This window comes from Panthera pardus, unplaced genomic scaffold, assembly GCF_024362965.1.
Source record: "Panthera pardus isolate Hobbes unplaced genomic scaffold, ASM2436296v1 HiC_scaffold_13, whole genome shotgun sequence".
Classification (NCBI taxonomy): domain Eukaryota; kingdom Metazoa; phylum Chordata; class Mammalia; order Carnivora; family Felidae; genus Panthera; species Panthera pardus.
Genome location: NW_026526688.1, coordinates 148,809,102 through 148,820,683, shown reverse-complemented (window position 1 = coordinate 148,820,683; position 11,582 = coordinate 148,809,102). Strand labels below are relative to the sequence as shown.

At 35.6% G+C, this 11,582-nt stretch overlaps 1 protein-coding gene across 1 annotated transcript; it reads right to left on the bottom strand.

The window, feature by feature from the left end:
- Positions 1–7,729: 7,729 nt before the first annotated feature.
- Positions 7,730–8,319, bottom strand: LOC109275048 (eukaryotic translation initiation factor 4H-like). The gene is given in 2 exon segments (XM_053900715.1): positions 7,730–8,268; positions 8,271–8,319. Coding segments are annotated over 2 exon segments (588 nt in total).
- Between the last annotated feature and the right edge of the window lie 3,263 nt (positions 8,320–11,582).

The window sequence follows — 11,582 nt, the reverse complement described above, 5'->3', positions numbered from 1 at the left end:
CCTTTTGCTTTGAGGAAATCTCAGAAGTATCCTCATTATCATGGAGCAATCAATGATCATCTGTTCACATCCCCCCCTCCCACACCTGTCCCAGTCGTTCATTTTTTATCATTTTGGGATTTTGGCCAGACCGGCCTGAGAAGGGGCTTCCTGGTGCTTAGCTACAAAGCCTGAGAATCATCATTGTTAGTGGGAATCATGCAGTTGGGAGGAGTTCGGCAATTAAGATATATCTTGGTTCCTAGCACTGCTAAATCCTTGGAAGGGTGCTATTTGAACCTAATTCTAACTGCATAAAGAAAAATGGATTTTGTGAAGAAAATATCTGCAGAAAAGGATATGGTTAGTGAGCTCTATTGGAATAAAATAAAGGGTCAAATAGGTCTTCAGGGACCATCTGCCAAAAAGAACTCACAAAGACCTGAGGCATAAACTGTAAGCACTGTATGACATTCCCCAAATTGTTTTTGTTGTTATTCTTGTGAGCCCATTGTATTATCAATAAAAAAAGGCACAGACAAATTGGGTTTCAGGTATCGATTTGAGAAATTGCAGGTAAGTAGTAACAAAAACAATAAAGTGAGAATGTTTGGTACACTCTGCAGGCAGTTACTAGAGACAGATGACAAGGTATATAACAGATGGTGGCAATTTAAAAAATCTGTTATTAGATTGCCTTGATGAAGAATTACTTTGAAGATGATATTTCTCTCTCTTCAGACTTTCCTCTAATTCTAAGCCTAAGACTAATTATGAACTATTATTATAAAAGAAAGAAGTAGTGAGAAAGGAGGGTCATGACTTTACTGTGGGTGACGTAGGTAGAGATTTGTTTAGTAAATAGTTGTTTTCCTCTTCTATACGCAGTCTCCCAATTTTCTTTGGAATAGAAGTCATGTTTTCATTGTGGAAGTGTTAGTTAAGAAAATAACCTCAGTCCTCAAATGCTTTCAGTACATTTGTTCTATGACAGATTAGTTAAGGAAATAATTATTTCCACATATCTCTGGCAAATAAGAACAAATTCATAAAATGTCATGTGCATGATCATGTGAATCCGAGTTTACATATCTTAGTTATTTTCTTTCATAGTAGTTCAGAGCTGAAATTTATTCATTTGAACATCTTAATTCTTAGCAGTGGTTGGCCTACCTTCTGTCTGAATGAAATTATTTTACAAATAAGAAAATAGATAAGCCTATGAATTAGAACAAGGCATACTCTTATTATACTAATCATTAGACTTTATTATTACCTGCCAAAACATAATGTGACTATGTATATTTAAAGCTGAAAATATTTTCTTGAATATCTTAGTTTTCTCAGAATTATTTGAATGGTTAGAGGTGGGGGTGTGGTATTATGGAGAGCCGGAAAAAATATTCTCGAACATTCTATTCTGGATATGTCTATGGAGGGAAAACATTTCTGGAGTTCTACCATAAAAGTATTCATTACAGAATGACTAGACTTGTTAAATTAAGCAATAAACCTTTTAGAGGAAGAGTAGAACATCTTAATGACCTGATATTAAGCAAATATTCTTACATAGGACATAACTATAAGGGAAAAAATGACAAATTAGATTATATCAAGATAATAATACCAAAAGATACCACTAAGAGACCAAAAGTTAAGTCACAGAATCAGGGAAGATATTTGAAGTACATATAATAAAGGAAATATAACCAGTATGTGTGTGTATATATATATATATATATATATATATATATATGTACATATACACACACACCTATATACATCTATGTGTAAACATACTCAACACACATACACACACTCATAAATATAATAGACACACAGTATCTTTCAAATCAATTTTATTTATTTATTTAGTTTCAAGTTTTTATTTAAATGGTAGTTAGTTAACATAGAGTGTAATATTAATTTCAGGAGTAGAATTTAGTGATTCATCACTTATATGCAACACTCAAGTGCTCATCACAAGTGCCCTCCTTAATACCTATGACCAATGAGCACATCCCCTGCCCAACTTCCCTCCAGCAACCCTCAGTTTGTTCTGTATATTAAAGATCTGTTTCTTGGTTTGTCCCTCTCTCTCTCTTCTCTTTTTCTTTCCCCTAGTTTCATCTGTTTTTTTTTTCTTAAATTCCACATATGAGTGAAATCATATGGTATTTGTCTTTCTCTGATTGACTTATTTTGATTAGCATAATACACTCTGTCTTTAGACAGTCAAGACATTGAAAATAAGTAAAAGATTTGAGCATGCATTTCACAAAAAAAAGGATATTAAAATGACCAGTTAACATAAAAAGTTACTCAACTTCACTAGTCAATAGGGAAGTGTAAATTATAACCACGGCGTGATACAAACTCACCAAAATGACTAAAATGAAAATTACATAAAATAAGTCATGGGGAGAATGTGGGACTGAACACCAGTAATGTAATTGAAAATTAGTATAACTACTTTAGAAAAATCTATGTGGTATTTTTTAAACCTGTGAATATCATATTTAACTCTTAGGTTAAATTTAAGGAAAATACACCAAAAATATGTCTGCCAAAAATATGAACAAGAATGTTCATAGCAGTAGTATTTGTAAAACCAAACAGGAAACTCTTTCAATGCCATCAAGAGTACATAAATATTGGTATATTTCCACAATGAAATGTTATATAGTAATGAAAATAAAAAAAAAAAAAAAACTACTAGTACAAGCAACATGGATAAATCCTCCAATTATAATATTGAGTGAAAATAATCAGAAAGCCAAAGAATCTATCCGTATCATTCCAATAGTATAAATTTCAAAAAAAGCAAACCTAACCCGTGGTGTTGGAACTCGGGATTGCAGTGTCATTGTGAGGAATACTGACCGGAAAGGGGTCCAATGGAGGGCAAGGTCGCTATGCTGTTCTTCTGTTTCTTGAGTTGTGGATCTAGTTACCCAGATGTGTTTACTTGGGCATATTTATCCGGATACTTAGGATTTGTACATTCTTCTGAATGCATGTTATGCTTCACAAAATGTAAAACTGTATTGACAGCTGAAAATTCACATATTGCCATAGAACTTCTGTAACACTAAACACTATGCCTTCCCTAGTAGGCTGCATTGAGCTTTATTTTATATCTATTTACTTTATGTCTATTTGTTATGTATTCCTGCCTTTTTCTGATTTACTTTCCTTGGGTATTGGCTTTGTTGTAGAAATCCAGTGTACTTCAAGTATAAGACCTCAAAATATGTCCATAAGGACAATTCAGGCAAAACAATGCAAGAACGGAGTTTTCACACATAACAATCTGTTTAGAAATTTAGCTTTTAACCAATGGAAGGAATAACATTCATGAAATAAGCAAAAATGTTAATGAAATGGAATTTGCACCAATTATTTAAGCTAGTGAATAGGTCACACATTGAGCAAACTGTCCTGGAAAAGTTACTAATTTCTTTTATTTTGAAACAGTGCACATTTGGCTAAAAGTCCAAGGTAGAGCTGTCTAATTCACTAAAATTCCTTCCTCCTTTCCAATTGTTTTAAACCACTGGTTTTAAGTTTTATTTGCTGAATTTTTTGCATTTCCAAATAGGAATCCAGTCAGTACAAAAGAGTATCTTGATAGCTGTTATCTTTCTCTTTCTCTCTCTCTCTCTTTCTCTCTCTCTCTATCATCTATCATCTATCTATCATCTGTTTATCATCTATCATTACCTGTCTCTATCATCTAATCTATCCATTTATTATCTATTTATATATTATCTATCTATATCTATCATCTATCATCTCTCTTCTATCTTTCATTTATCACTATATCTTTATGCATCATCTATCTATATCTCTCTATATCTATTATCTATCTATTTATCTATTGTCTATCTATCTATCTATCTATCCATCTCCATATATACCTATCATCTTTCCATCTGGTATTTACTTGGAAAACACGAATAGCTCTTCATCACTTGGAAATAGCAATAGGTAATATGGCCATTGGTTTACCTTTGACGTTTACATAAAATGTATAATCTGAAACCACTATCCAGGCTATCTTAGAATCTCTAAGGAGAACCACAAGAATTTTACTTTCTTTACAAATGCTTGAATTTCAGTATGCTCAAGAATTTTGGTACTCCTGCTCAATAGCCTAGAAGAAAAGAAGAGATATAGAGGGTACAAGTTGCAAAGAAATATTTTGTCCTTTCTCCTCCTTCTCCTCCCCTATTCAAATTTGCACGAGAAGTTTCTCCACAAGATTTATGACAGCTTGTTTTCTTCCTCCCTGAATAGGAGAGAACAGGACAGGGTACGGTCAGTCCTCATCTTATGAATAGACTGCATTACAAAAACTATCGTATTAGTTATGTATTTGGACTCTTAGTGAGCTTTTAAATCAACACTCAAAGCACACAGTAATTTAGTTGAACTTGAGCTATGCTGATGCCATCTTTTTAAAAATGATAAACAAATGCCAATTATACCATAGTTTATCAGAGAAAAACATTCACAAATCTAACCTTGCATGGGTTTGCAGGCAGTGTCCCTGCAGCAGTAGGTCTCTGAAAGTGGACAGAGCTTGGAACATTTACATTGTAAGCTCGGACATCTTTACCTGAATACATTTATGTTAGTGCTTTGAGAGGTCATCTCATATCTAATACCTGAAGGAGATTATTTATATATAATTCTATGTAGTGTCATATAATTGTTGAGAATGACATTTTGGAGTAAACCAGACTTAGATCTATTCCTAATTTAAAGTTTCAGGTTTCTCACTTTATTTTCTTCCAGTTTTATTAAGAAATATTTGACATGCATCCTTGTATAAGTTTAAGGCATACAGCATGTTGGTTTGATTTACATACAGTGTGAAATGATTGCAGTGGGTTTAGCTAAGATCCATACTCTCATAAAAAGACAAGAAGAAGATAAGAAAGGAGAAAAAAAAGGAGGAAACATCTCCTTTGATGAGAATTCTTAGGGTATACTTATACTTTTTTTTTTTGACAACTTCCCTATTTATCACACAGCAGTGTTAGACATAGTTTTCATGCTGCACATTACATCTCTAGCACTTCATTATCTTATAACTAGAAGGTTGCACCTTTGACCACCTTCCTATAATTCCCTTTTCCACTACTCTTTGTCTCTGGTAGCCACCAGTCTCATCTCTTCTGAGTCACCCCCCCCCCCCCCCCACTTAGATTCTTTTTTCTTTTTTAATATGAAATTGATTGTCAAATTAGTTTCATACAATACCCAGTGTTCATCCCAACAGGTGCCCTCCTCAATGCCCATCACCCACTTTCCCCTCCTCCCACCCCCTATCAGCCCTCAGTTTATTCTCAGTTTTTAAGAGTCTCTTATGATTTGGCTCCCTCCCTCTCTTTTTTTTCCTTCCCTTCCCTCATGGTCTTCTGTTTCTCATGATCCACATAAGAGTGAAAACATGGTATATGGCTTATTTCCCTTAGATTCTTCATATAAATGAGATCACACAGTATTTGTCTTCTCTGTCTGACTTATTTCACTTAGCACAATGCCTTCAAGGTCCATCCATATTGCTACAAGTGGTAAGATTTCCTTATATTTTCTTGTTGAATAATATCCCATTATCTATATATATATATCTCTATATCCATATCTCTATCTCTATCTATCATCTATCTGTTGCATTTTTTAATTCGTTCATCTGTCGATGGACACAGCGTTTTTCCATGTATTGCCTATTGTAAATAATTCTCTCCTATGCTTTCTATGTTTTGGTTATTGTAAATATTGTAAAAAAATGTTTATTTTATATACATGTACTATCACCTCTTTATCCGTTCATCTATCAATGGACACTTAGGTCATTCCCACATTTTCGCTATTGTAAATAATGCTGCTTAGAATATGGGGTACAGATATTTTTTCAGGTGAGTTTTTCTTACCTTTGGATATACTCCCAGAAGTGGAATTCCTGGATCATATAGTAGTTCAATTTTAATTAAAATTTTTTTTAACTACTTTAATTTGTGAGAGAGATAAAGAGGGAATGAGCAGGGGAGGACTAGAGAGAGAGGGAGAGAGAGAATACCAAAGGCTCTGAATTGTCTATGCAGAGCCTGATGTGGGGTTTGATTTCATGAACTGTGAGATCATGATCTGAGTTGAAATCAAGAGTTGAACACGTAACCAACTTAGCCACCCAGGCACCCCTCTATTTTTAAGTTTTTGAGGATTTTCCATACTGTTTTCTGTAATGGTTTTTTACCAATTTGCAATCTCACCAACAGTGCATAAAGTTTCCCTTTTCTCCACAGCAACACCAGAGTTTGTTATCTCATGTCTTTTTGATAATAGCCATTCTAACAGACATGAGGTGATCTCTCATTCTTGTTTTAATTTCCATTTCCTTAATGACTAGTGATGTTAAGTAAATTTTCATGTACCTATTGATATTTTGCATATCTTCTTTGGATAAATGTCTATTCAGGTGCTTTACCCATTTGTTATTTGCATTATTTGGTCTTTGTTTGTCTTTGCTATTGAATTATATGAGGTCTATATATGTTTTGGATATTCATCCTTTATTAGAAAAGTGGTTTGCAAATATTTTTTCCCATTCTGTAGGTTGTCTGTTCACTTTATTATTTCTTTTGTTGTGCAGAAGTTTCTAGTGTGATGTATATCTATTTATTTATTTTTTTATTTTGTTGCTTGTGCTTTAGGTGTCATGGTCAAAAAATAATTACCAAGACCCATGTCAAGGAGTTTTGTTCTTCTAGGAGTTTCATGGTTTCAGTTCTTAATGGAAGATTTAATTTATTTCAAGTTAATTTTGTGAGTGGTGTAAACGTGGGTCCAGTTTTATTCTTTTACGTGTGAATATCTAATTATCTCAGCACCATTTATTGAGGAGACTGCCTTTTGTCCATTGACTATATTTGGCTCCTATGTCAAATATTAGTTGACCATATGTGCTTGGGCTTATTTCTGGGTTGACAATTCTGTTCCATTGGTCTCCTTGTCTGCTTCAATGCCAATATCATATTGTTTTTGTTTGTTTGCTTTAAGTGTTTTGTAAGATTTTCTTTTATTTAAAAGATTATTCACAAAATGCCATACCCATAGATTTACTTTCTGACATACAGCTGAATGTGGAATTCCATTCTTACATTTAAAAGTCAGCTGGATTGCACAGTTTAGATGAATTTGTTTTGTTCTTAAGCTTTCCACATTGAAGATGTAAGTAGTCATCTGAAAGCATCAGGTTTGATTACAACCACATAATACATGTCTTTCTTAAGTATTGGTGTTACACAAATGGTTCTTATTTTGGAAGGAGAGGTGGCAGGTAAAGGAGGGAAAGGAGAGAGAGTTCATAGTTGCTGAGACCTCAGGACAGAGACACAGTGAGAGAAGCCAATGATGTCAGCTAGTGAGGACAACTCCCTAAGCACACTGCTAAGTAGGCTAGGGGACCTTGTAGCACCCCCTTCCCCTCCCACTGGCTGGTCTCTTCCACTGATTCTAGTTGCTGGCTGGCCCTGAACTACTCTCAATTGGAAGGACCGGGACTCGGTGCAGGACCCAGGTTGTTCACACACAGGCGTTGGAGCTCAGAAGCAACGGCCCAGGCCCTGGCCCTGGGTATGTGCCAAACACAGTGTGTGGGAACAGGCAACTGTGTCCTAAGGAGGAGACCTGGTGACTTATAGCCTCTGAAGGCTCTTGACAGCTCTGCAGAGTAAAATCCTCAATTCATCAAGTGAAACAGTAAAGTGCCAGATTTTAGGCCCATTTTCATTATAAAATTCAGGGAGGGTGGTAAGCACAGCATCTCACTGTTACGCCAAGGAACAGACAGATAAATGCAAGGCAGAGACAGGGACACACACATGACAAAGGTCTGAGGAGCGCCTGTGTCCTCACTGCGAGCACAGCCTCTGTCATCCAGTCCACCTTTCCTGAATCCAAAGCCACTTTTATCTTGTTTTGTGTCTTCTGCAATGTCTGCATGAAGTGACTGATCACCCAACAATGCACCATCATATGTCAAGCCTTCATTATGGGAATCCACCTCATCAAATTCTACATAGCAGAATTTGTCTGTGTTTTTGTCTCTGACTAGCGGTACACTCCTTATGCTGAGATCCTTAAAGATAGCATCTGTGTCGCCCTGAACTGTATTAAAAGGTAGATTTCCTACATATGCTGTGTAGCGGGGCTCTGTGGGCATCTCCTTCTGGCTATGGGAACCATGGCCACAAGCACTGCCGCAGGACCCTCTGCCGTGCCAGAGCTGCTGTAGGACCTATCATGGTAGCTATCACCAGAGTCTGCCATTTGCCTTCTCCTCTGGGAGAGGAACAAGTATCATACTGTTTTGATGACTATAGCTTTATAGGATAGCTTGAATCAAGAGGAATGATATCTCCTGCCTTGTTCTTTCTCAAGGTTGCTTTGGCTATTTGGAATCTTTTGCAGTTTCATATAAATCTTATGAGTGCTTTTTCTGACATCTGTAAAAAATACCATTGGAATCTTGATAGAGATTGCTTGAATCTATAGGTGGCTTTTGGTAGTATTGACATTTTAACAATATTAATTCTTCTAATCTATGAATATGGGATGCGTTTCCATTTATTTGTATCTTTGATTTTTTTTTCATCAATGACTTATAGTTTTCAGCATAGATATCTTTCATCCTTCCTAGAAATTGAGACTAACTATTATTGTAATTACTGGAAAGAAAATTCTTTCAATATCAGATGGACTTAAATTCTTGGCTTTCAACAAATAACAAGGAAGGAGACTTAATAAAGTTGTCATCCAATAGATTATTAACATTTTAATTTTTTTGATGATTTTTGATATTTGATTTTTGTCAGATAAATCAGAACAAATGGGATGTATATATATATATACACACACTACAAATGTACATGCATATATGTGTGTGTTTGCATATACATATATATGTATATATCATGAGATTTATTGCAAAAAGTTGATTTGTATGATTGTAAGGCCTAGTTAGGCAAGTCTGAAATCTGTAAGGCAGACCTTCAGACTAGAAACTCTAAGGCAGGAATTGATATTGCACTTTTTAAGTGGAACTTCTGAATTACTTCTTCCTCAGGTATATCTCAGTTTATCAATGAGAAGCTCCTTTACATAAAATCAACTGATGGTAAAGAAGATATCCAGATGCCCAACAGACACATGAAACGATGCTCAATGTCACTGATCATCAGGGAAATACAAATCAAAGCCACACTGAGATACCACCTCACCCTGGTCAGAGTGGCTAAAATGAACAAATCAAGACTATAGATGCTGGCAAGGATGTGGAGAAAAGGGAACCCTCTTGCACTGTTGGTAGGGATGCAAACTGGTGCAGCCGCTCTGGAAAACAGTGTGGACGTTCCTCAAAAAACTAAAAATAAAACTACCCTATAACCCAGCAATAGCACAGCTAAGAATTTATCCAAGGGATACAGGAGTGCTGATGCATAGGGGGCACATGTACTCCAATGTTTATAGTAGTGCTTTCAACAATGGCTACATTGTGGAAAGAACCTAAATGTCCATCAACGGATGAATGGATAAAGAAGATGTGTTTTATACATACAATGGAATACTACTTGGCATTGAGAAAGAATGAAATCCTGCCATTTGCGGCAACATGGATGGAACTGGAGGGTATTATGCTAAGTGAAATAAGTCAGTCAGAGAAAGACAGATACCATATGTTTTCACTCATATGTGGAACTTGAGAAACTTAACAGAAGACCATGGGGGAAGGGAAGGGGAAAAAATAATTACAAATAGAGAGGGAGGTAGGCAAACCATGAGACTCTTAAATACAGAGAACAAACAGGGTTGATGGGGGGTGGAGAGAGGGGAAAGCGGGTGATGGGCATTGAGGAAGGGCACTTGTTGGGATGAGCACTGGGTGTTGTATGGAAGTCAATTTGACAATCAGTTACAAAAAATAAAAATAAAAAAAAATAAAAGGAGTCCTTATCCCACATAATGAAGATATTTCATTTTGGGACTTCACATAATCTGTGTTCTTTTTTTTTTTGTTTATTTATTTTTGAGAGAAAGAGAGGCAGACAGAGTGCAAGTGGGGAGGGGCAGAGAGAGAGAGAGAGGGAGACACAAAATCTGAAGCAGGCTCCAGGCTGTCAGCACAGAGCCTGACAAGGAGCTTGAACCCCTGAACCGTGAGATCATGACCTGAGCTGAAGTCAGACACTCAACCGACTAAGCCACCCAGGTGCTCTGTCACATAATCTATGTTCTTTTGGGAATATTCTTTTGTAATAAAAATGTTATTTTCATTAAAAATTTCAAAAAATAGTCAATTGATGGTAGATATTAATCACATGTATAAAATACCTATTCAGCAACACCTATATTCATTTGATGAAATAGCTGGGTAGTGTAGGCCTATCTAAGTTGACGTATAAAACCGATCATCGCACATACCAACCTCAGTAAATTAATATATCGATATAGTGTTGTGTTAAGAAGGTGTCTGAGGCTACAGTTTAATTCAGCAGAGAAAAGTGCCTTAATCTATTAGTGCAATACATATATATGCTATGTTTGTTTAATTTGTGTTATTTAATGTGTATTGAAATAGATTGTGAATTTGCAAAAGAGAGGTTTACAAATAAACTTTATGGGATGAGTTCAAGTGACTCTAATGTCATCATGCAGAACATGGAGCTTGCACTAGGCATTGTGGAAGCACTAAAAGGTGAAAGCCAGTACTTGTCATCAAAGAACATAGCTTAATTTGTTGATAGGTAGGTAGCTCCAAAAGCATAATGGTGTTTTAGGAGAATACCTCTTTAGTTAGTAACTGTCAGATAAATTATCCAGGGGACAAATACTAGAAGACTCGGATGGAAGGAGAAGTTTCTTTGAGAGAGAGTGTGGCAAGAGAAATGTTTATTGAAATGAAATTAGTAAATAAACTTAAAAAAAAAAGAGAAATAAAATTAGAATTGGGCTTTTAATCTAGGGAGGTGGAAATATGGCATCCTGGATGTTTGTGGGAGTGAGTTGGGAGGAGAAAGGCATGATGTGAACAAAAGCACTGGTGCAGAAACACAAAGAACATTCAGGCACTGATGAAAACAGTTTGATTATGGAAGCATGAGGCCAGGATAGCCATAGTTTTAGAGTTTTAGAATATGGAGGAAACACGAACTGATTAATTTTACAGAATGAGAAACTAAAATCTATTTCTTTTGTTTTCTAAAATTTAAGCATTTCACTAAAGGAAAATCCATGATTAAAACACAGTTCCCTTGGGAGTTTTTGTGGCTTTTTTCTGTTTATCAGTAATGGCAGTTTTATAATAGGCACCTACTCTGGACAAGTGCCAGTACTTGCTTTGAATGCCACAATGAAACAATATTTGTGGACACATTTGGTTTCTTGGAAAACGGTCTTTGATTGATTAGCAAGGGGCCAAGGATATGAAAGTAATCTCATCCTTGCCAGACATCTGCTATCACTATCCTTGAGGTATGTGCTTAGGTAAGAGAAAAATAGAATGAGATTATTCCAATTTTTTTTTGTTTGAAAAT